This window comes from Hyperolius riggenbachi, chromosome 2 (genome assembly GCF_040937935.1).
Source record: "Hyperolius riggenbachi isolate aHypRig1 chromosome 2, aHypRig1.pri, whole genome shotgun sequence".
Lineage (NCBI taxonomy): Eukaryota > Metazoa > Chordata > Amphibia > Anura > Hyperoliidae > Hyperolius > Hyperolius riggenbachi.
In genome coordinates, this window is record NC_090647.1 from 127,630,446 (window position 1) to 127,656,445 (window position 26,000).

Below are 26,000 nucleotides of genomic sequence, written 5' to 3' on the forward strand. Positions count from 1 at the left end.
AATGCAGTTTTAAATGATGGTTTTTATTATTGAGTGAGAAAAATAACTCAAAACCTACATGGCCCTGTGTGAAAAAGAAATTGCCCCCTAAACCTAATAACTGGTTGGGCCACCCTTAGCAGCAATAACTGCAATCAAGCGTTTGCGATAACTTGCAACGAGTCTTTTACAGCGCTCTGGAGGAATTTTGGCCCACTCATCTTTGCAGAATTGTAGTAATTTAGCTTTATTTGAGGGTTTTCTAGCATGAACCGCCTTTTTAAGGTCATGCCACAACATCTCAATAGGATTCAGGTCAGGACTTTGACTTGGCCACTCCAAAGTCTTCATTTTGTTTTTCTTCAGCCATTCAGAGGTGGATTTGCTGGTGTGTTTTGGGTCATTGTCCTGCTGCAGCACCCAAGATCGCTTCAGCTTGAGTTGACAAACAGATGGCCGGACATTCTCCTTCAGGATTTTTTGGTAGACAGTAGAATTCATGGTTCCATCTATCACAGCAAGCCTTCCATGTCCTGAAGCAGCAAAACAACCCCAGACCATCACACTACCACCACCATATTTTACTGTTGGTATGATGGTCTTTTGCTGAAATGCTGTGTTACTTCTACGCCAGATGTAACGGGACATGCACCCTCCAAAAAGTTCAACTTTTGTCTCGTCGGTCCACAAGGTATTTTCCCAAAAGTCTTGGCAATCATTGAGATTTTTTTTTAGCAAAATTGAGACGAGCCTTAATGTTCTTTTTGCTTAAAAGTGGTTTGTGCCTTGGATATCTGCCATGCAGACCGTTTTTGCCCAGTCTCTTTCTTATGGTGGAGTCATGAACAATGACCTTAATTGAGGCAAGTGAGGCCTGCAGTTCTTTAGATGTTGTCCTGGGGTTTTTTGTGGCCTCTGAGTTTTCTCTGCGCTCTTGGGGTTATTTTGGACGGGCAGCCAGGTTCATTACTGTTCCATGTTTTTGCCATTTGTGGATAATGGCTCTCACTGTGGTTCGCTGGAGTCCCAAAGCTTTAGAAATGGCTTTATAACCTTTACCAGACTGATAGATCTCAATTACAGTACTTTGTTCTCATTTGTTCCTGAATTTCTTTGGATCTTGGCATGATGTCTAGATTTTGAGGTGCTTTTGGTCTACTTCTCTGTGTCAGATAGCTCCTATTTACGTGATTTCTTGATTGAAACAGGTGTGGCAGTAATCAGGCCTGGGGGTGACTACAGAAATTGAACTCAGGTCAGGTGTGATAAACCACAGTTAAGTTATTTTTTAACAAGGGGGGCAATTACTTTTTCACACAGGGCCATGTAGATTTGGAGTTTTTTTTTCTCACTAAATAATAAAAACCATCATTTAAAACTGCATTTTGTGTTCAATTATGTTATCTTTGACTAATAGTTAACGGTTTTTGATGAGCAGAAACATTTAAGTGTGACAAACATGCAAAAGAATAAGAAATCAGGAAGGGGGCAAATAGTTTTTCACACCACAATTCACATTTACAAAAGTTAGGAAAACAAATTCCCTCACTAAAGATGTCTGAGAGGGCACTTCTGCCCTGAGTTTACATAGACTGGCAATGCATATGCCCGGTACCTGCAGATAGGTGCCAGGAGAGGAGAGGCTCTTGGCTGAGGGAGTACAGGAGGGAGTTCCTTGGGAGCCCTAAATAATAACAAATAACAAGTTAAACCACCTCCCACCAGGCAGCAGAAACAAAATAATAAGAAAAACCTTTTTTTTAAATGTAAGTGCAGAACTTATCAGAAATCATAATGCTCATCCGGATCCAGGTACCCTGGTAAACCCGGGTATCCGACCATTTTTCCGCTATCCAGTCAGATCCGGATTCCGGATACCCTGGGCCGGATACGCATAGCTCTATGCGGGTATCTGGCCGCATAATCCGGATACCCGCAGGTACCCGCGGATATCCGACGGATATCTGGATCCGGGTACTGTAACAAGGGAGATGATGGCATTGAGCCAATCAGAGGGCTCCCAGCCAATCAGAGGGCTCCCAACAGAAGCCCTAGCAACCAATCACAGAGGGGAACTCTGGCCAGCCCCACCTGACCTCATTGAGCCAATCAGAGGCCTCCCAGCCTAAGCCCTGGCACCCAATCACAGAAGCGAACACTGGCCAGCCCCCCTGTGTAATAAGAGGGCTGGCATGATGAGACAGATCGTCCTTGCTTGTGTGGCTGGCTGGCTGGTCACTGACAGACTTGCTCCAGTGCTGTTGGCTTAGCAAGTGCTGCCTGTATACAGTGATAAACCTAAAGCTTTGAGTGCTAAACACCTGCACTACAGTATTGTTGTTTTTTTGTTTGATTGCATTCACTCAGTTAGGCCCTGTCTGTGTCTGTGTGTGCTGTGCAGGCCAGCAGGACAATATAGGTTAGGAAATAGGATTACTGTGTTATTGTATTGTATTATATAGTTAGTTAGTACTGCAGTTAGTTGTTAGAGAGAGTAGCACTGTGTTAGCTTACTACAGATTACTGCAGTGCTGCTGTGCTGAGCATTGTCAGTGTGACAGTTAGACAGATAGTGTGCACTGTCTGTCCTCTACTCTGCGGTCTGTCACTCCGTGCTGATTTGATTTAAAGTCCAACCCCGATTTCATTAAAGTAAAAGTACCCCACATCATCTGGTGACATCATCACGTATAAGTTGTACCATGTCTGCTGGCACCGGCAGCCGGGGGAGGGGCAGCAAAGGGGAAGAGGACAGGGAGCAACATTACGGCCACCCTCAGAAGGTCTGCCGAGTCAGTGTCGACCCCAGCGGGCAGCCTACCCTCAGTCAGTGAGCTTTTCGCTCTAGGCGCCACGCATGAACTCAAGGCTGTTAGCCGCAAGGAGTTTGAGGAGGATGTTCTGGGTTTTGAGGAGGGGGGTATGATGTTGATGATGGGATGAAGGACCGTGACTACCATCCACAGGATGAGGATGTCAGCTCTGACTTTGAGGAGGAGGATGCGTCGGTGGGTTTGGCACGGAGGATCAGCATTGCAGACAGTGGCCGTGGAATGCAGGACCCACCACATCCTTCTGCCGCTACAACCAGCCGCACCACTCAACCCCCAACCGCCACAGGGGGAAATGCCGCAGCATCCCATTCAGGCCACAGGGGAATGTTCACCTCCCCAATCTGGCGGTTTTTCACTCTGCTCTCATTGGACAGCAAGTTTGCCAATATGCAATGTGTGCAAACTACAGATGAGCAGAGGTTGTGACCCCTACAGGTATGGCACCTTCATCTTCATCACCCATCTGGCCAAAAAACATGTTGTTGAGCATGAGGAGTTCAAGAGGCTGAAGCAAGCTGGCACTGGCTCCCACCGCCATGGTGCCACAGGCCACTGCTGCTGATTAGTGTTGGGCGAACAGTGTTCGCCACTGTTCGGGTTCTGCAGAACATCACCCTGTTCGGGTGATGTTCGAGTTCGACCGAACACCTGATGGTGTTCGGCCAAACCGTTCGGCCATATGGCCGAACTAAGAGCACATGGCCGAACGTTCGGCTAGCGCTGTGATTGGCCGAACGGGTCACGTGGTTCGGACCCGAACGCGCTCTGATTGGCCGAACGGGTCACGTGGTTCGGGTAAATAAATACCCGATCCACGTCATTTCTCCGCCATTTGTCTGTGGGTTTAGCTTTGGGTAGGCAGGCAGGGTAGTTCTCTCTCCAGCCAGGCTAGCCAGGGTCCCCCCAGTCATTGTGTCGCTGCTGGGAACAGTAGTACACCGCTCACCCACACTATATAGCATTGTGTTTACTGCCACTCTGTGTCTCTGCTGGGAACAGTAGTACACCGCTCACCCTCCACTGTATAGCATTGTGCTCTGTGTCGCTGCTGGGAATAGCAGTACACCGCTCACCCACCACTGTATAGCATTGTGCTCTGTGTCGCTGCTGGGAAAAGTAGTATACCGCTCACCCACCACTGTATAGCATTGTGCTCTGTGTCGCTGCTGGGAACAGTAGTACACCGCTCAACCACCACTGTATAGCATTGTGCTCTGTGTCGCTGCTGGGAACAGTAGTACACCGCTCACCCACCACTGTATAGCATTGTGCTCTGTGTCGCTGCTGGGAATAGTAGTACACCGCTCACCCACCACTGTACAATCAATTTTCTCAAAAACTATAAGCTCTTTTTCAAATATTTTTTTTCCTCTTGTACCCACTCCCAAGGTGCACATACCCTGCAAATTTGGGGTATGTAGCATGTAAGGAAGCTTTACAAAGCACGAAAGTTCGGATCCCCCTTGACTTCCATTACGTTCGGAGTTCGGCGCGAACACCCAAACATCGCGGCCATGTTCGGCGAACGTTCGCATACCCGAACATCCAGGTGTTCGCCCAACACTACTGCTGATACCACCACCTATATTCAACCCAAAACACAATTGCGGTGTCATTTTTTGGAGGTGTCTGGGCTGAAAACTGTCATGTCCCAGTTGTGTGATTGGACTTTGGACACAATGGGCCTGATTCACAAAGCGGTGATAACTCAATTATCACGCCTAAAAGACTTTAGGCGTGATAACCTTTGCACTAGCAAAGTTATCACCGCTTTGTGCTCTAACTCGCGCGAAGCTCCCGCGCGCAAAGTTTTGCGCACGTATGCAAAGTCCCATAGGGCTTAATGGGCACTTCGCGTGAAGCACGGTGCGCTGCGCGCGTAGCGCACCGCGCTACGTGCGCAAAACTTTGCGTGCGGGAGTTCGCGCGAATTCCTTCAGATCACGCCTAAACTAAGTTTAGGCGTGATAAATGGCTTTTCACAGGCGTGCAAAGTGTTTGCACCGCTTTGTGAATCAGGCCCAATGTGGGCTGCACGACCGCTGTCTGGAACCTAGTCCTGATGTTAATTGACAGCTTTTTTTTTTTCATTTTATGTCCACCAAATAATAAATTAGTGTTTCCCTTTAAAAAAACATGATGCTACATGCATAATTTACCCTAAAACCCCTTTTTAAAGCTATTTAAAGGGCACTTCCGGTTTTTCTATCTGGATACCCGAATAGGTCGGGTACCCGCGGGTAATTTGGTCGGATATCCGAATTCACTCGGATATCCGCAAGGTCGGATCCTGATATCCGAATCGGATCCGGGTATCTGGGTACCCGGATCCGGGCAGGTTTTAGAAAGTACTACCCGAGCAACCCACAAGGGAGGTCAGAGTAAAGAGCACTGTAGACAGGGGGTACAGAGTTACTCATATTCACTTTAACTCTGTTATTTTTTGTGGGTTCATTTCCACTATTTGTCAGATAGAGACTTAAAATTGCATAGTTTCCCATGTTGTACTTTCCAGCTACGTGTAGATGGCGTCAACAGTTGACGTTTCCTCATTAAGAGATAACGGCCAACACAAATCTGGCAAATTTAGCATATGGGACATCTGTGAATATTCCCATGTATGTTTCCAATAGCTTACACTGTATATATAAAAGTGCCTGCAGTATTAGCTGACAACACATCAACTTACCCACAATGTTCAAGCTCCTCTTACTCACTGCATTCGTCCTCTCTGGTAAGATATATGGATTCAAAGAATAATATAGAGATAATTAAGACTGCAATATGGTGCTTATTTAATATACAGCAAAGTCCCCGTTATCCGGAATTCAGGCAACTGGAAGTCTCAAGTAACCGGCATGCCTGAGATATAACGGGGCCTCTTTTGGGGGGCTTTCTGTGGGTGCTGGCAAGCAGTAAAATTCTTACCAAGTATCCAGCAATGGCTGACAGAGACCCTGTACCTCTTTGCGGGCTCCTAGTGGCTTTCAGCGTCTGTGTACAGAAACCGGCGGGTCACATGACCTGATGCAAGTCAGCTGACACTCCAGCTTCTGTGCAGTGGGGAAGCCGGAAAGCCAATCGTATCTCGCGGGGAAATACCGGGAGACTGACTTTGCTGGAGGCTCGGTAAGTATCTAACAGGGACATTTGGCCCCTTTTCGGCCGGTTGCTCAAGCAACCGACAAGCACCGGTATCCAGAATCAGGCAATCCCCGCTGATGTAGGATACTGGGGATTGTGCTGTACAGAGTATTTTAAGTAACTTTTAATTTTATTATAGATAATAATGTGTACTTAATGTTATGAAACAATATGATTTTCTTTCACTGCCATTCTCATGTCAAAACATTCTGTCATTGTGGAGATATAGGCATGTGGTAATGTGCAGCAATGTTAGAGAGATGAATAATAACATTCTCCAAAGCTATTGTGAATCCAACAATTAGTTTTCTCTGCTGCACCCTCATGGCTCTGCGGCAACAAACAAAACAAAGGGGACCTCCTGCTACCAGAGAGCCTCAGAGGTAACAAGCTGGCACTGAGTTCAGCTGACCAAAATCAAACTAAAATGGAAACAATATTTTTGGGCAGATTGGCCTTTAAGGAGATGACCTGACCTGACACCTGTGTGTGAACTTTTCTTTTTAATTTATAATATTATATATTTATAATTCATATATGAATGATTAACCAATAAAAATTCATGTCATTAAATGTATCTCATACCTCTTCCTAAAGGACACTGCCTTGATGTTCAGTACATTGAAGATTCTCAGGACAATGCACGTGTAGTGGGAGGAGCCAATTCCGCTAAGAATGCCTGGCCATGGCAGGTGAGACATAAGGCTACAGCAGAAGCTGTTATTCATATACATAGACGCTCACAGGGGCACATTGCAGTTATTATGTAGAGGGAGCTTGGATATAAAATGCATAGCTATAAGAGGCAGCACATTGGCATAGAGGTTAGCGTTCTTGCCTTGCAGCACTTGGTCCCTGGTTCTAATCCCAGCTGGGGCACTATCTGTGAGGGGTTTGTATGTTCAGCTTTTGTCTGCATGTGTTACCTCCAGGCACTCCAGTTTCCTCCCACATCCAAAAACATACAGATAAGTTAATTGCCCAAAATTGGCCCTAGACTACAATACATACATAGACATATGACAATGGTGGAGATTAGATTGTGAGCTCCTTTGAGGGAACGTTAGTGACAATATATATAAATATACTGTACAGGGTTGCGTAAGATGTTGGTGCTATATAAATACTGAATAATATTAATAAGAAGAAAACCATGTATAATCCCTATACTATAGCAATGCATCTACCACACATTACAGTATACCCCTAACATATAATTTTTTTTCCCTTTTTTTAAATGTTGGAAACTGCAGAAAACATGACTGGTTTACACTGGATCAGTTAGGAGGGTCATAGTGACTCACCTGTCCTGGCTGACGTGGTGCTCCATGCGTCTGTGGCTCCGTGCCCTCCCTTCTTCATCCCCGCTGACCACACCTTGTCAGTGACCTGACAGCATATTACATAATAACATGCGCTGGGTCATGGAGGAGAGGCATGCACTGGGTCATGGAGGAGAGGCATGCACTGGGTCATGGAGGAGAGGCATGCACTGGATCATGGAGGAGAGGCATGCACTGAGTCATGGAGGAGAGGCATGCACTGGGTCATGGAGGAGAGGCATAGCTGTGAGGATGAAGATGGGAACGTACGGTGCCATGAATTAATGGAGGAGTTGCTGCCACACTCTTCAGGGGCCCTGGGGGACACAATTAAGTTTGGGGGAAGCTGGCTTGGGGGAATTAAAGGACCACTATCGCAAAAAAAGTCTGACATAACCGACAGGTTTTGGGCCAGTCCATCTCCTCATGGGGGATTCTCAGGGTTTTCTTTGTTTTCAACAGCATTTCCTGAACAGCAGTTGCAAAGTCTAACTGACAAAATAGTGTGTAAGGGACTCCGAGCAGTGAATAAAAACAAAATTTGAACTTACCTGGGGCTTTCTCCAGCCCACCATAGGTCGGGAGGTCCCTCGGCATCCTTCTGGCTCCTCTCTCAGTCCCTGCTCAGAAATGGCTCCCGGCAACACCGGGACCGAGTGCCGGGCTCCCTCTTCATAAAAGATGACGTTAGTCGTCATCACGCCGGCCGCCTTGCGTCATCACAGCGGCTGGCGTGACAGTACTGCGCATGCATAATTAAACCGCGCATGCGCAGTACTGTCACGCCGGCCGCTGTGATGACGAAAGACAGCCGGCTTGATGACAACATCTTTCAGGAAGAGGGAGCCCGACACTCTGTCCCATGTTAACCAGTGGCTCAGTTCACACTATATGTGTTTTAACTAAAAAGATTTTTCATAATGCACTGCTATGGAGAAGAAAAAAAACGCGTACCAACTGATTAAGTGTAAATGGGGCCTAAGAATCCCCCACGAGGGGATGGACTGGCCCAAAACCTGTCGGTTCAGATTTTAACTGCCTACTTTTTTCGCGATAGTGGTCCTTAGGAGAAGGCCCCTAATGCCACTTTGTTGGGGGGTCTGTCAGGCATGTCCCCAGGTTATTTTTGCCCGGTGGTCCCGTTGTTACTAGATCCGGCCCTGGAATCAGTTGCTTTCAGTTATACTGTAACTGATCGGACAACTGATGTGCACCACAGGTGAAGGAAATGACCATGTTTCCCTATGGGTCAGTTCATATCTAGGCATTTTAACGAAAGCTGTTTCACAATGCAGTTCTGCAGACAAACTGGTCAGTTAAAATGTGTCAGTTTTTCAGCATTCAGTGTAAATCAGCCCTAAAGGTGCCCATCATCAATACAATCTTGATGGTACAATCAAACCAAATCTACGTAGTAGAAAGGTAAACTTAGAGAATACACTTTGCATGGATACTTTAGGTAGTTATGGAGGTGGTGAGACCGTACATTCAAGATTGTATCACTAAAGGGGCACCTTAAAAATCTAAAACATTAGGGCAAATATTCTGGGTCACCCCCGATGTGTCTGCAACCCCCCCCCCCTCCCCCCAAAAAAAACACAGTCTTTGTCACACTCGAGTCACCATGACTATCCGGATATTCTGTAATTGTCATAATACAGTGCAATCATTATAATATTTTCTCTCCCAGGTATCTCTCCAGTACATCTCTGGCAGCAGCTGGTACCACACCTGCGGAGGCTCCCTCATCCGTGCCAACCGCGTCCTGACTGCCGCACACTGCGTAGATAGGTAAAAATGTCAAAACTACAAACAGTTTGGTGGCCGGAGTTTATTCTTTTCACAGAAGAATCTTATTTTGCAAAAGTCTCAGATGACCTGAGCATCTTGCTACAGATTATAAGGTCCTGCAAAAGTATGTTAAAAAAAATTACATAAGCACCAGGCAGTAAGTAGTAATGATGAATCTAAGGAGCAAAATAAGATGGCAGCCCTAAACACCATTTAGCCATACAACCCTAATTTAAAACTAAATCCAGGGTTAAAAAACACTCCTTACTTCTAAAGGTCTTGTTGTGGCAATCATGGATTTCCTCCATGTCTATCCTCCTAGTCAGTGGACTTGCAAGCACAGTATGATGCAGTGTCCGTTAGCTTTTTTTTCCCTCAGAGATCTCAGCAAAGAAATAGAGCACCCCCAGAGGAGAGAAGGAAGACTCACCAGCTACCTAAACTAGGGGGGTACATTCTGGCAACCCAGACTCAGGGGTCACTCTCCAGCTGCCTAAACTCAGGGGGGGGGGGGAGTGCATATACTTAGTGGTCTAATCCTTTCCAGATAAAACACTGTATCACTTTTAGAAGTTACACTGTGGGAATAATCATATCACTAAGGCAGCTTTTCTCAAACCTGTCCTTGTGACTCCCCAAAGGTGCACATTTTGCAGGCAACCTCACCTATACACATGTGGGGTAATTTGAGTCTCAGCTAGGTGGATTTGATGTAGCTGAGACACTAATTACCCCACCTGTGCATAGGTGAGGTTGCCTGCAAGACATGCACCGTTGGGGAGTCACAAGGACAGGTTTGAGAAACATTGCACTAAGGAGTTGAGTTATACTTGTATCCAGTGACATTATCACAATGCAAAATCCACTGCAGACTACCTGACCCAATGACTATTTTAAAGAGGAATAATAAAAAATATTAGTGTGTGTGCGTGCGTGTGTGTGGTGTGTGTGTGTAAGCGGGGGAAGATGTGTGTGTGTGTGCGTGTGTGCGTGTGTGCGTGTGTGCGTGTGTGTGTGTGTGTGTGTGCGTGCATGCGTGTGTGTGTGTAAGCGGGGGTAAGATGGGTAAATAAATATATTACAAAACGAGAAGTTAATAAATAAAAGACAGATCAAGAAATGATGTATACTAGCTATGTTATTTGTTCATGTCGTTTGATCCACAATGAGCCAGCATGTCATCATCTATGCTACTGTCAGACAAGAAAAAACTAGACAGAGCCAATTTCCATTATCTATTTACATATGCACAGAGGGAAATACTGTTTGCTTGGCAGTTGGAAACAGACGTTATTTCCCACAATGCAACAAGGTTCAAAGGAAACTGACATGACCGTGGTCATGACATCACCCTGTGGGAGGGGTTTCACCACACTTTCAGACACACACACCCCTAATGATCTAATCAAGAAAAGGTAAATGTTTTCTATGGGAAAGGGCGTATCTGCTACTGATTGGGGTGACATTTAATGTTTGGTTAAAATCCTCTTAAAGGCTTGGATTCCCATGAAAATGTAGACTTCTGCATAACTTTAAATTGACTTTGCCTACCAATGTGAATATTGATCTGGCCAATGACCAACGATATATAAAAAAAAAAAACCTGTCAAAACATTTCCTTGTTTACCACCAGGGCAGTATTCCACTGTTGGCATAAGGGACATACCAGAAAGCTTATTTATCTGTTTACATCATTGGTTCAATTCTTTTCCAGAAGACTGCACACAGTACCATTTCCAGTATCCTGTGTATTGTTTTCAGGTTTACAGCACGTATTCTTCATGCATAAGTGCGGCTGTACTGCACCCGTATGAGTATTGCCGCACCTGTAGAGTAGCATGGAGGCACTCATGGGACGACCTGCTTTGGCTTACTGTGCAGGTGTGACCGTGCAGGTGTGACCGTGCAGGTGCAGTGTGGCCACTCTTGTACACAGCAGGAGCATGGCCACAAAAACACTTCGGACAACAGCTTGCCAGATATGTTTAGAGGGTCCATAGATGGCAACAGTGGGTCAAGGAGGAGAAGAGAAGCCTCTAGATTATCCAGTGACTTTCATCTGAGTACATATGTTCCGTGTACTAATTTGGCCGCAGGTAGAAGCCAAAAGACGGCTCTTCCTGAGCAAGGTAATTTTTTTGAATTAAACAAATATTTCCCCGCTGATTGCCTATTTTTTTCCCTTTGCTCACGTAATTTGGGGTCCATCGATCACCTTAATTATGGTTATTTTATAGTAATTCCGCCTGAGCCGCTATAGCCATAATAACAAGAACTCCTAGTACATTTTATTACATAGTTTTACCTCAAGTCCTTTTTAAGAGTACCAAAGATATTAACTAAGCAGTTTCCAAGTAAGAAAAAGATATTTTGGGCAGTAAAAAAAAAAAAACTATTGGTAACTACTGGTTGAAACAGAGAATTCATTTTAAAAATATAAAAATTTGCTTATATTATATAATATTATATGCTATAAAATTAAAAAAAGAAAATCAATAGAGTTGAACCTTTCTTTAAGCTCACTGTACCTTTACCTGTGTTTAGAGTTGCCACCTATCGTGTGGTGTTGGGGGAACACGACCTGAGCAACAATGATGGAACTGAACAGGCGATCTCTGTGTCTACAATCCGCATTCATACTTCCTGGAACACCAACAATGGGGCTGCCGGGTATGACGCCAACTAACAAAACCTAAATATATTTAATTTAAAACATTTTGCAAAATATGGAATATAACCCTAATAGAGCATATGTGACAAGGCATCAATAGGTCAACAAAGTTTAAAAAAGCATGTATAAGCGCGCTCCTGCCCAGGCATGCACGCTCCACCAACGCCCATGCTCCTGCACCCATTCATAGCTTAGTGATTGCTGCTGTTGGAAATTGAACAGTTAAAAAAATTATTAAAGTGAGAAAGCCACACTAAAAAATATATTTATTTTGTTTTTATTATTTTTAGGGAAGAAAGATTTGCGGATACCTTTAATGACTGCCGCCTGTAGCGATTGGATGCGATCACTAAGGTGACAGTTCGGGTCCCAAATGCTCTTCAGATGCATTGCTGTGCTGTTGGCTAGCAAGCAATACCTCTTTGCTGCATATCTAATCACTACAGACACACATGCTGGCGATAATAGTCCACTACATGCCCAACTAGTAATGAAATATGGCATACGGTATGTGGTATAATTTTCCCCAGGAAGAGCAAAAAATATATTTTGAGGATGGCATTAAATAACTGTGGAACTTACAGTATGTAAAAATTAGGAAGTGTGAAAGGTTAAAGAGAACCCGAGGCGGGGTTCTTCCATTGCAATCCATATACAGAGGCTGGGTCTCTCTATAGAGCCCAGCCTCTGTTGCTAGTTAGTTCCCTCCAAAGCCCCCCCTGCGCGCTGTCATACCCCATAAAACACAGCCGCGCTACGTGGCTGTGTTTACCTCACTACTGTCAGTCTCGGCTGCTCCCCCGCCTCCTGAATCGCTCCGGTCCCCGCCCACATTCCTTCCCTCCAATCAGCGGCGAGGGAAGGGACGTGGGCGGGGACCGGAGCGATTCAGGAGGCGGGGGAGTGGTGAGACTGACAGTAGTGAGCTAAACACAGCCGGCTGCGACAAGCTGCGTGTCGCCAGCGCGGCTGTGTTTTATGAGGTCTGACAGCGCGCAGGGGGGCTTTGAAAGAAACTAACTAGCAACAGAGGCTGGGCTCTATAGACAGACCCAGCCTCTGTATATGGATTGCGATGGAAGAACTCCACCTCGGGTTCTCTTTAAAGAAATTAGTATTTTCTGCATTCACACCTGTATTTCCCTACTAAAATGCCTATGAAATACAACTATTTTTGAAAAAAAAAATTTGCCCAAAGATATCCTAGGTTGTCACAGGAAAAAAAAAAAAAAACCGCTAATTGCAGGGTTCTCAAACTTGGCACAGTTGGTCACTGGGTGACTGAGATTAATATTCAGAAAAGTAAGGGAGCCTACAACATCCAATCAGAATTCACGAATTGATTTTCAAGGGGAATTTTTAAATGTCTGCCATTCTTATATTGTTAATGGCAGAGGCCTCAAACTGGCTACAGTCGAAAACTGGGTGACTGGGGTTCACAATCAGAAAAGGGGTCGGAGCCATATACAGCCAATCAGATTTCTTTAATTAATAAACTGCTTTCATTCTCACATTATTGATGCCAAAGACCCCAAAGCTAACAAACTTGGTCACTGGTTGAATGTGTGTCAAGGATAGAAAAAGTGGCTGGATTCAACAACAACCAAATACATACCCAAGCAACACTGGGTATAGTATAATATAATATATAATACATCAAAAAAGTTATTGCAGTTTCAATAGTAAGACAGCTTACATGCCAAAATTGTCAGGAATCTTAAAGGGGAACTTCAGCCTAAACAAACATACTGTCATCAAGTTACATTAGTTATGTTAATTAGAATAGATAGGTAATATAATCTCTTACCCACCCTGTTTTAAAAGAACAAGCAAATGTTTGTGATTCATGGGGGCAGCCATCTTTGTCATGGGGCAGCCATCTTTTTGGTTGAAAGGAGGTGACAGGGAGCAGGAGACACAGTTCCAACTATCCTGTGTCCTAATTATCCCTCCCAGCTGCACACGCTAGGCTTCAAATGTCAAATTCAAAATGTAAAAAAAAAAATTACACCAAAAGAGCAGACCGAGAACAACAAAATCAGAAATCCCATCATGCTTTGCACAGCATCAGGGGAAAAAAGCCCGGGCAGTTTTCTTCTGTGCAGCTAAAAATGAGGCTTGTATAAGAGAAACAAAGTTCTGATGCTGTGAAACTGTTAAAGAAACACCAGGCCTTTTCAGTGCTGCTGAGTCGATTTTTAGTCCGGAGGTTCACTTTAAGTGGTAAAAACCCAGCAACCTGGAGGTGGCCAACAATAGTTTAAAGAAAACTTTACTCAGCTATACTGATGCTAACTGCTACCTATGTGAGATTACCTACATGTCTTTCATTCTCTCTGCAGTTATGACATTGCTGTCCTGCATCTGGCTTCCAGTGCTACTATTAACAGCTACGTAAAACTGGCCTCTCTTCCAGCTGAAGGAACTATCTTGGCTCATAACCACAGCTGCACCATTAGTGGATGGGGAAGACTCAGCAGTAAGTGGAATACTAATTAACCCCTTGTGCCTTGCCATTCACGTCCTCTCGGCCACCAGTTGAAGCAAAAAGATTTGAATGTTAGCCTGTAGCGTTGATGTCACACACACAGCAAAACTCAATAGCACGTCTGTGTCCCAGGCCTAAATAGGTCATATGCACTTACTCTGTGTATGTCCCTCATTTCAAGTGAATTGCACCTAAGCCTAAATAGCTGGTATAGCTAGTATGTATCTATTCTATTCTATGTCTGTTCTTCATCGCATGTGTATTTGCACTACTATGTTTCAATGCCGTTTTTGTACTACGCTCAATGCCGATGTGTACCACAAACAATTCCAGGTGCGGCAACTGCTGCACTTGGCGAAATAAATCTGATTCAGATTCTGATGAGCACAGCCCCGTGCTAGCATGTGTCTGTGCTCATCACAGCAGGCAACAAGTAGTGCACTAACCAGAGTGTAATACCGTGGTGTTCGATCTTCAATCCCTCCTACCCCCTGGAACACCCAGCACAGTTTGGCAGCTATAATCATGGCTAAGTATGACTCACCCCTCCTGGTTCCTGCAGTGATCATCTCTCTCCTCCTCTCACTCATACTGATGACCTTATCAGCCAGGACCCAGTACATGGAGACACAAGAGGCTGGCAGTAGGAGTGAAAGGAGGAGAGAGACGATTGTCACAGGAACCAAGAGGGATGAAAATACCTACAGGCATGCTACTAGCTGCCAATCTCTGAGTGGGGGGATTGGATAAGTGATCAGCGGACTACCATGATACAACTGCCACAGTGTTAGGCCCCTTCCCTTCATTTGCGCAGTGGGAAATGCAAGCGCCATTGCAACATGGCATTTGCATTGCAACACGGTTTTCATCAATGGGGTTGCACTTTCCAGTCAGTATAATTAGTTGGTAACCATGCTCTTCTATGCGGTGATTGCTACACATGGATGGGGTAATCAAACAGTGCAGTCAGTACAGTCTGCTATTCCGATGTCCCTGCAGACTGCGTAGATTCACATAACCTATTACACAGCTAAAAATGCAAATGTTGGAAAGAAGCCTAAAGCACAATCTACACGATACAATTCTTTGTGCGATTCGAGTACGATTCTATTTATGATCCGATTAAATCCAGATCGCAAAACAATGGCAAATCAAATTGAATCTAATTGAATCCCGATCGGACATGTCGGATTTAATCAGATAAAAAATAGAATCGTAATCGAATCGCACAAAGAATCGTATCATGTAGATGGGGCTTAAGAGTTATGTTACCGGCAGCTGAATATTTATACCAGATTTTAAAATATTGTGCCAAGGTTTTGCTACTAAGTATACTAAAAAGAAAGCTAACTATGTTGCTGTTTCCATTGCTAAAATATTGCTGATCCTTTTTTCTTTCAGCTGGTGGGTCTTCTCCCTCCATCCTCCAGCAGGCTCCTCTGCCCGTTGTTGCCCACTCAACCTGCTCTACCAGATCCTTCTGGGGCACCACTGTGAAGACCACCATGGTGTGTGCTGGGGGCAATGGAACCCAGGCTGGCTGCGATGTAAGTCCGATAGCTTTCTAATTCTAGTTTTTACTATACTAAACAAAATACAAAGACGTTAAAGCTAATTGTGATGGAATGAAAAATGAGGCTTTATGTAAAATAATGGTATAGCTTTTAAATGTTACCACTGATATTATCCTCTCTGTGTTCACATGACAGGGTGATTCCGGTGGACCTCTGAACTGTCTTGTCAATGGTGCATACCAGGTCCATGGCATTGCTAGCTTTGTGTCCTCCCTTGGATGTAACGCTTACCAGAAGCCCACTGTGTTCACCAGAGTGTCCGCCTACATCTCCTGGATCAACAGCGTACGTTTTGTTTTATTAATATTCATATACAATGTAATTTCTTATTTTCAGCCTTATTTGAACCATAACTTAAATTCATATTGACAGAAAACCTCCTCCTCATACATTTCTCTTCATATATTTGTAGGATACTGTAAATATGCATGTGTTTATCCCTGTAACCCTGACATCCATATCAATATAATCCCTCCCCTAGTGGTTTCGGGTCATTCCGAGCTGCTTGGTTACTCTGTCTAACTAAGGAAAGGGAGGCGGTTACTGAATTACATCTGCTCATGGCCAGCGCAGAAGGGGCACCATGCTTGGCATGCCTCTGTACCCCAGTTGTCATACATTAATGGGGATGGGGGAGAGGCTAAGGAGACTGGATCATACTGTGCAACGGCAATCAACACCAAGCCTCTGTGTCCAGTATGGTGAGCCAGATGGTAAATTGTGGGCCAACCTACCAGTATAAGATGGGACAACTCCTCAGTCGCTTCCTTTTTTATTCAGAAAATCTATACTGGCCCTCTCTTAACATCCTTAGCGGATATCACGAGTCCAGCTCGGGGTGGAAAAAACGTGCTAGGAGCGATTACCCCGAGCTGTGGTAGCCGCCAGGAGGTCTATGCAGAGCAATGCGCACAGCGAGCAGTTTAACTCACCTCCCAGGGGATCCCGACATCAGCCGCCATTCTTCTTCCTCTCCTCCGAGGCTCTGCTTCCCCCTGGTGAGGTCGCCATCTGTCGTCATGACGACAGCCAGCAATCTCACTATAGGGTTACAGCTTACGGAGGGAGGAAGAACTACGGCGCTGCATCCCAGGGAGGTGAGTGAGTGCTGGGCTGCTGCAGATCTCTCTGCAGTGTGATTTTTTCCTAGGCTTTAGGGTCTAAAAGCATGCTAAAAAATTGCACCACTTTTAGACCCTAAAATCCAGAAAGAATCAGACCACCAAGGGGGTTAAGATAGTAAGTATGGCCATACAGGGCAGTGATGGGCCAATAGTGAGACTGGGGAGTGGGAGGTGGGGTATTTAGTACAGATTTTAGAGGGAGAATTGTTTTTTGCAGCTGTTGGTTTTTTTTTGCAGTCAGCTGAAGCCATGCCTTCCTACACACTAATAGCATAGCTTGGCTTCAGATTTATGGGGGAGGGGAGCAAGCTGCTGAAGGAAATGGGGATCTATGAATTGGTGCAGCAAATATCTTACAACTTTTTTTATTTTGCAAAAACTGCTATTTTTTTATAATTTGTATTATACACAATGTGTTATTGCTTCTTTTGAACAAATATACAGGTTTCCTTAACTTGTGCTTTATTTATATTTCATTACAGCAGCTTAGCTTGCTTCAGACACCTCAATCCTTAGCAGCTCAAAATTGGTACTGTGCCAAATTAAAACTTGCCCTAAGCTAGTTCTTAAATGTGCATCTCTTTAAATCATTATCTTATGTTTTCCATATGTACATTCACTACACATGCACCTTCTTATAGTGAATTCTTGTTTCATAAAAGTCTTCAGACTGACACTTTTGGGTTGGTTGTATTTTAATCATGCCATCTTCTCTTTATTTTAGAACGTGTAACATCATTAATTTGGTTGGAGAAACATACTAGACCGCACCTTCAAATATAAAGACTGGAACTCTCTTTTCAAAGCAAAATATATAATAAATTATATTTTTTATCATCACTTACAGTCTTACTGTGCTCTGTCTTTGTGAATTATGACATCACAACAAAGGAGATATGACATATGAATGATTTGAAGCAGCTACAAGTTTCCAACTGCAGTTCTGCTGTTGTTATGAAAGCAAGCCTGTACTACAAAAGAAAAGCAAGATTAGGAGAAGGAAGCCTCTGTATAGTGCTGAGGTCTCCCATCTCCTCCTGGACCACACCATTGTCACGCAGTGATCATCTTAATATATATGACAAAAGCTTGTTAGATATGTTTTTACGGCCGCGCTCCTCTTCTGGGCTGGATTACTGACCAAGCATTTGATTGTGCCCAGTGAAAGGTCAATGGCCCCATAAAGCCTAACTAAGCTTTCCTTAAGGCCTAACTAAGCTTTCCCTATCTCTGCAGCAACCTCTCTCCCTTCTCTCACTAAAACAGCAGCACACAGAGTGAGAACATGGCCGACGTTGCTGCCTTATATAAGGTGGGAGGCTCCAGAAGGGAGTGCAGCATGATTGGCTGCCATGTGTCTGCTGACTGTGATGTAGAGGGTCAAAGTTTAGCTCAATGATGTAGTATAGGGGGCGGGTCGAACTCGCATAAAGGTCGTAATTTGACGTGAATGCGAACCCGCGTTGTTCGCACGAATAATTTCACATGCGAACCATTCGGGTCATCTCTATACAGGATTAGGTAACAAGAGCAAGGTCAGGAAGCAAGCCAAATTCATACACGAAGAGATCAAGATAAGCCAATACAGAGCAGACTACCAGGAAGTGAACCAGCAACAGAAGCCAAGCTTACTGAAGTTCTGGCACTATTGCAAGGGGTATGACAGTCTTATTAAGGCCTGTTTTTACTACATGCAGATTCTGGATGCTGAAAAACTGACTCAATTTTTCAAATGCAGATTCCGGCATTAATTGGAGTCAGTTTTAAACTGACTCCAATAAATGCCTATGGGAATCTGCATCAGAAAAATTGCATTCAATGAATGCCTATTGGGAATATACATCAGAAAAATTGCATTTAGTGGCAACAGGCCCATAGACATTCATTAGAGTCAGTTTTTCTGCATCCAGAATCTGCGTGTAGTGGAAGAAGGCCTATTTAATAAGACTGCCAGAAAAAAAACATATATATATAAGTAGATAATTAATTGCTCTACTTACATAACAGATGTATTGTACTGTCCACGTTTTCATTTCAGTGAATTTTATATAGTAAATGAAGACAATTCTGTTCCTGGCTGGGGGCCATGTCTTTTTCCCTTAGATTGAAGCAAATCCTGATGTCATTTCCTCCATTACTAACCCCCCCCCCCCTCCCCACCCCCCAGCATCCCCCTTCTCCCCACTGCATTACAGAGCATAGCGGGAGGAATAAAGCCAGCGCACACAGACCCACTTCATCATGGTTCCAGGCGCTGGAGTTCCCGTCTATACTCTCTGCACTACCGCCATACAGGGTAGCATTTCCTGAACAGCAGTTTGACTGCCAAAATAGTATGATAACAGCCAGCCTCCCTAATCACTTGCACACTATTTTCTCAGGTAGACTTTGCAACTGCTGTTCAGGAAATGCTGTTGAAAACAAAGGTTCTTCCTACTTTTTTCGCGATAGTGGTCCTTTAAAATCTACAGTTAGTCAGTATGGCCATACATGGCAGTGATGGGTCAGTAGTAGTGAGACTTGGGAGTGGGAGGTACTTAGTAAAGATTTCAGGAAGAGAGTTGTTTTTTGCATTGTAGAACTTGCCAGGTTTCCAGTGTCCATGCATGCCAGCCACAAAGTGCAGTACTTGCAGAGGCACCTTTGGGTGTCCATACTGCACCCCGCAAGTCATTGTTTTATTTTAAATTTCACAGTTAATTGCAGTGATAATCTAATCAGCTAATTACAATTACGCAAAATTATGTGTAATTTTTTACAAATACGCCAATATGTAATTAGTATTGCTCGGATGCGCCCCGATCACGGATTTGTGCAAATCCAGCCACGGCAGAATCCAAATCCGAGTATGCTGTGATCATTGCCAGATTTGATGTGGGTTTCCGAATTTGAGTCGCATTTCAGCCGTGATTGCCTCTAAAACCCGTGATCACTGCCATGATCAGGGATTTGACTTTAACGTTAATAGCAAAGCCCCCCATACATGCTACCATCCCCAAAATTGCATGGATTATAAAGGATTTTGAAGTTAAATTAACACAGTATATGCGGCTATTCATTGGAAATAATTAATTTGAAACAGGGAAATACACTTTAAGCCATCACAGAGTCCCCAAACAGAGTCCCTAGCAAACTACAACCATGCAGGCAGGTGATGAGTCCCAATGGCACCTGGCGGTGGTACCAGTGGTGCTCAGCAAGATTTCGGATATCCGAACTACCCAGATAATCCGAACTTTTTTAGCGATCCGACCAGATTCGGATTCCGGATACCTGGGCATAAATCTGGATAGCAATCCGTGGATAGTTGTCAGGCAATCCGGATATCCACGGATATCCGACTATTGAGATACTGTAACTAAGAAGATGACGTCCATGACATCATTGAGCCAATCAGAGGGCTCCCAGGGGCTCCCAGCAGAAGCCCTAGCAACAAATCACAGAAGGGAACCCTGGTCAGCCCCATCTGACCTCATTGAGCCAATCAGAGGGCTCCCAGCCTAAGCCCTAGCACCCAATCACAGAAAGGAACCCTGGCCAGGCCCCCCTGTATAATAAGGAGGGGTGCCATGATGAGAAATATCGTCCTTTCTTGTCACTGCTCACTGAGAGACATGCTCCAGTGCTGCTGGCCTATCAAGTGCTGTATACAGTGATAAACCTAAAGCTGTTCAGTGATTAACACCTTCACTATCACTACACTATTGTTCTATTGTTTATTTGGTAGCTAGTGGCACTCGGCACGTGGCACTTGGCACGTGGCACTTGGCACTCGGCACGTGGCACTTGGCACGTGGCACTTGGCATGTGGCACTTGGCACGTGTCATGTGTCACGTGGCACTTGGCACGTGTCATGTGTCACGTGGCACTTGTCACGTGGCATGTGTTACGTGACATGTGCCATGTGACAAGTGCCACGTGGCATGTGTCACGTGTCACTTGTCACGTGTCACGTGCCAAGTGCCACGTCCGTCATGCTCTTGGCACACGTTACACCTGCTGCTGCTGCATTGCCCTGCTCCTGTTGCCTTTGCTGCTCCCACCACCAGGGTGCCACAGGCCACTGCTGCTGTGCTGATTCCCTCATATTTAACCCAAAACACAATTGCTGTGTAATTTTTGGAGGTGTCTGGGCTGAAAACTGTCATGTCCCAGATGTGTAGTTGGACTTTGGACACAATGTGAGCTGCACGACCGCTGTCTGGAACCTAGTCCTGATGTTAATTGACAGCCATATTTTGTTTTGGGGGGGGATTTTAAGTCCCCACATCATCAATTAGTGTTTCCTTTCTAGAAAACATGATGCTACATGTCTCATTTACCCTAAAAAACGTTTTAAAAGCAATTTAAAGCCCACTTCCAGTTTTCTATCCGGATATCTGAATCCGGGCGGATATCTCGGATACTGGGTTCGGATATCCGATTTGGATTCCAAAAGTTCAAACTCGGATATCCAATTCGGATCGGATATCTGGGTATCCAGATCCGAATTCAATTCGGATTTTCAAAAGGGGTATCCGAGCAGCACTGGGTGGTACCACTGGAGGTGGATAAGTGGATGACACCACAAAAAACAGACAGAATTTTTTTTTGCAGCGACAGCAATGACATGGCAGCAGAGTTGTCCATGGACCCTGGTGCTGGGAACACAGGCTTTAGTAGTGAATTACAACATCAGCAGAAGTAGGAGGAGGACTAAGTGGTCAGTGCGGCAGCACAGAAGACTATGGCACCTCACTGGTGGTACCACAGCATGATAATGCTGTCCAAAAAATGCAGCATCCATAGACCCTGGCGGTGGGAACACAGACTTTAGTAGGGAAACATAAGCGGAAGCAGGAGGAGGACTAAGCGGTCAGTGCAGCAGCACAGAACACTATGGCACCTCACTGGCAGTACCACAGCATGATAATGCTGCCCAAAAAATTCAGCATCCGTGGACCCTGGCGGTGGGAACACAGACTGCATTAGGGAAATGCTGCAGCAGGAGGAGCAGCGTGTCAGCAACGGCAGCAGCATATGAGGCCATGAGACATGACAGGTCTCACCACAGCAAAAAATTAAATGAACTAGGCCAATTAGGAGTACTAGATTCTAACTTGTGTTGGAAAGGCAGGCATTATTCAAATTCCTAGGCAGCCACTTCATGTTCCCCTGTCGCCGACAGCAGGGGCTAGGAACTCACCTTCCACCCAAGCCTGGTTAATTTTCAGGAAGGTGAGTTTGTCCACAGAGTGGTTGGACAGGTGAAAGAGCTTCTCGGTGACCACGCCACCGGCTGCACTGAAGCATTTCTCAGAGAGGACACTTGAAGGGGTGCAAGACAGGACTTCCAGGGCATACTGTGCAAGCTCCTTCCAGATGTCCAGTTTCTTGACCCAGTACTACATGGGGTTCACGGGGCTGTCGGTGTCAAGCCCGCTGAATGACCCCATGTAGTCAGACACCATGTTTGTCAGTCACTGCTGCTGGTTGGAGGAGGATGCTGTGGCTGGCACTTGTGCTCTGGGCAGCTCCACTGCATACAGGCTCTTCGATAGGCTTAGCAGGCCTGCAGGGTACTAGATGGTACTGCTGCAGGTGGCCGCAGGCACCTGTTGCTTGGTTAGCACAACAGCGGGAGTGGAAGGCTGGGGAAATGCTTCCAAGAGTCTGCGCGCAAGGGCCCCCTGCAACTCCCTTGTGCGTTGCTCAGTGGTGGATTGCGACATTAACTCTCCCAGCTTCCCCTTCAGATGCGGGTCCAGGATCAAGGTTATCCAGATGTCCTCCCTTTCATGCATCTGGATCACCCGGGGGTCCCTGCGAAGGCAGCGCAACATGTGCGTAGCCATAGGGTAGAGCTCGTCACTGCCTGGCACATCTTCGTCGTCGTCCGACAGGGCATGCCTGTCCTTGTCTTCCTGCTCTGTGTCCTCCTGAAACAGCCACCCCTGCACAACAGCAGCAACTCTCTGCTGTTCCCCCTCAGCTTCCATGTTAAGGACTTCCAACTCCTCCTCCACTGCCACAGATGGATGCCCGCCCCCGACTCACCATCTTGGTTCCCTCCAGGAAGGAAGCCAAGGCCAGGAACACTTGCTGCATCTGTGTCCACTGATCTGGGAAGATCATCTACAGGTTGGTGTTGGTGGTGGCGTAGATGCTTTCCTCACAGATTTACCTTTTAAGAGCCCTCTGCTGCTGGTACAGCTGCTGCAGCATCACCAGGGTCGAGTTCTGATGTATTGGGACATCAATAATCAGGCGTTGTGATGGCAGGACCTCGCGCCGCTGCATGTCGGTCAGTTTTCCAGAGGCAGTGGCAGAGCGGCGGAAATGGCGCACCAGCTTATGCGCATCTTCCAGCGGCTGGTGCATCCTCTGGTAGGTGCACAGGAAGCACTGCACCACCAAATTGAGGACGTGGGCCAAGCAGGGGATGTGCTCTAGTTTTCCCCTGCGCAGTGCGGCCACCAGGTTGGCCCCATTATCGGACGCCACCTAACCCACTTTGAGGCCTCTGGGGTTCAGCCACCTCTGCTCCTGCTCCCTGAGGGTGGCCAGGATGTGGGTGGCCATCAGTTTCTCCTTCCCCAGGCTGGCCAATTTCAGAAGCGCTTGGCAGTGGTGATGCTTTGTGTTGCTGCTGAGGCGGGCTTGCTTGCAGGGTGTGGAGGAAATGGGATCAGAGGAGCCTGCTGCATCCCCCCTGATCCCATGTGGTGGCAACACCAACTGGCCTGCTGCCATGCCAGCTGCTGCTTCTGCGTTTTTCTCATGCCCCCTTCCACCAATGTCACCCAGTGTGCAGTTATGGACAGGTAGTGACCTGTTTCAAATCGGCTGCTCCAGGAGTCCATGGTAATATGGACCCGCTCACCCACACTGTGGTCAAGCGAACAGGCCACATTTGCTACCACAAACTTGTGCAGTGCTGGGATGGTGTTCCTTGTAAAGTAGTGGCGGTTGTGGATTTGCCACTCTGGGATCCCAAACTGGAGCAGCATGCACGTATCACTCCACTCCTGCACCAGGGAGTACTGAAGGAGCTGGGAACACATTGTCCAGGTCAGCAAGTCGTTCAGCTTCCGGATGCGCCCGTGGCTGGGAGGCAGAGCCTTGGTAAAACCTGTAAAGCTGTCGCTTAGCAGGGTCTGCCGATGTCCTGCACATGAAGCTGAGGAGGGAGCACTGGAGGGAGCAGAGGAGGCCAATGAGGACTGAATGGTCTCAATAGCCTCAATGTCTGTGGCATGAGCTGCCGAGGGTGCACTGGAGGGAGAAGTGCGTTTGTGTGCTGCAGCGGCTTGACGACCATGAGGGAGGGATGATGCTGCTCCTGAATCCCGCGTGGTGGGTCTCCTGCTCTGAGCACCCCCTTCCTGGTCCTTCAGCCTCTTAAACTTGCAAAATCATTACAGTGATAACTCTTCAAGTGAGTCTGGAGGAATGAGGTACCCATCTTGGACGCGTTGGGCCCATGGCTCAAGGTTTTTTGGCAGTAGTTACACACTGCATAGTTTTCATCCAGGGTGGACACACGCAAATAATTCCATATTGGGGACGTAAACAAACCCCCTATGGCACGCAGAGTGTGGGGCGGCTCTCCCTCTGGTTGGTGGTGCTGCTGGTGGTGATGCCAGCTGAAGCAGCAGCCTGTCTTCCATGCCCTCTGCTGGGCCTGCCCCTGCCTGACATGTGGCAATACATTTGCCTACACTCCTGTGCCTCATCCTCCTCCGAGCTGCCTTCTGGGACCTCAGGCACATGAGTACGGTCCTGATAATCATCATTCTCTTTGTAACAAAACATCTCTTCTCCTGAGCCTGACCCCCCCACAGGGCCGGATTACCGACCAGGCAACAAAAGCAGTCGCTTGGGGCCCCATTCAGAGTCAAAGGGGCCCCATCAGCACATAAACCAGCCCTCGCCATCCTGTCAGCGGTGGCTGGATGGTATAATGGTTAAAGGGACTCTGAGCAATGCAGTAACTATGGAAAGATGCATATCATTTTAAAGCTCTCTTTCTCCTCTTTCCAAAGATATATAAACCGCCGCCCTATGCCTTTTAGTGTTCGCTATTTTTGCGATCGAAATCGCGGCCAGGGTAATTTCGCGAAAATAGCGAAAACTAAAAGGCGTAGGGTGGCAATTTATCTATCATTGGAAAGAGGAAAAAGAGAGCTTCAAAATGATATGCATCTTTCCATAGTTACATAGTATTACACAGGAAGACTTTTCTCCAAATTCGGCAGCTCGATTCAGCACAATGCAATGAAGTATAAGGAACCCAGGGGGATATAATTACAAACATCATGCTGGTAGATGTGAGGATGTAATTAATTAGTTGTGGGTATGCTTAAAGGCATACCCACAGGCACTGCTCGGAGTCCCTTTAAGGGCTCTGCCTCTGACACAGGAGACCAGGGTTCGTAATCTCGGCTCTGCCTGTTCAGTAAGCCAGCACCTATTCAGTAGGAGACCTTAGGCAAGTCTCTCTAACAATGCTACTTCCTATAGGGCGCGTCCTAGTGGCTGCAGCTCTGGTGCTTTGAGTCCACCAGGAGAAAAGCGCGATATAAATGTTATTTGTCTTGTCTTATCAAATGATGCCGTGCACTGCTGATTGTCTTCAGAGCCAGGCTCTCCTCCTAGGTCCCCCTCCTGCTACTGTGCACTCTGCCGCTGCCCACTCCTCCCTCCCTTCCCACAGAGAACCACAGCTGTAGCAAGAATGATAGCAGCAGATGGCAAACGCTCACTCACCTATCTATGATCCAAGCGATAGAAATCTCGTCATCTGAAACCCATCTGTCTCTTCTACAGTGCAGCTGCTCGCTCTGAACTTCCTGATTCTCAGATCAGACAGGAAGTAGGAAGTAGTAATAGTAGTAGTAACAGAGCGGCAGCACTCTAGAGGAGACAGATGGGCTCCGGATGACGGGACCTCTATTGCTTGGATCGCAATAGGTGAATGTGAGTCATGTGGTGCTGTCATTCTCCCCCGCTGCGGCTGCCTTCTCTGCTGGACTATTGTATTCACTGGGATGGAGGCTGCATGGTGGCTGTCTAGTTTGGGAGGAAATCGGT

At 46.2% G+C, this 26,000-nt stretch overlaps 1 protein-coding gene across 1 annotated transcript; it reads left to right on the plus strand.

Annotated features, from left to right (window-relative positions):
* Positions 1–827: 827 nt before the first annotated feature.
* On the plus strand, positions 828–17,720 carry LOC137544862 (chymotrypsin-like elastase family member 1). The gene is made up of 8 exons (XM_068265956.1): positions 828–846; positions 6,555–6,649; positions 8,970–9,070; positions 11,615–11,740; positions 14,084–14,220; positions 15,631–15,776; positions 15,939–16,088; positions 17,652–17,720. Exons 1-8 carry the CDS (start codon positions 828–830, stop codon positions 17,658–17,660), a joined length of 783 nt encoding a protein of 260 aa, XP_068122057.1. The 3' UTR covers positions 17,661–17,720.
* Positions 17,721–26,000: the final 8,280 nt, after the last annotated feature.

Bases quoted from the DNA above. Each gene is read 5' to 3' on its own strand.
- LOC137544862 (XM_068265956.1), top strand. The intron at 11,741-14,083 runs GTATGACGCCAA...TTCTCTCTGCAG, and splicing joins ACCAACAATGGGGCTGCCGG to TTATGACATTGCTGTCCTGC. The intron at 14,221-15,630 runs GTAAGTGGAATA...TTTTTCTTTCAG, and splicing joins TGGATGGGGAAGACTCAGCA to CTGGTGGGTCTTCTCCCTCC.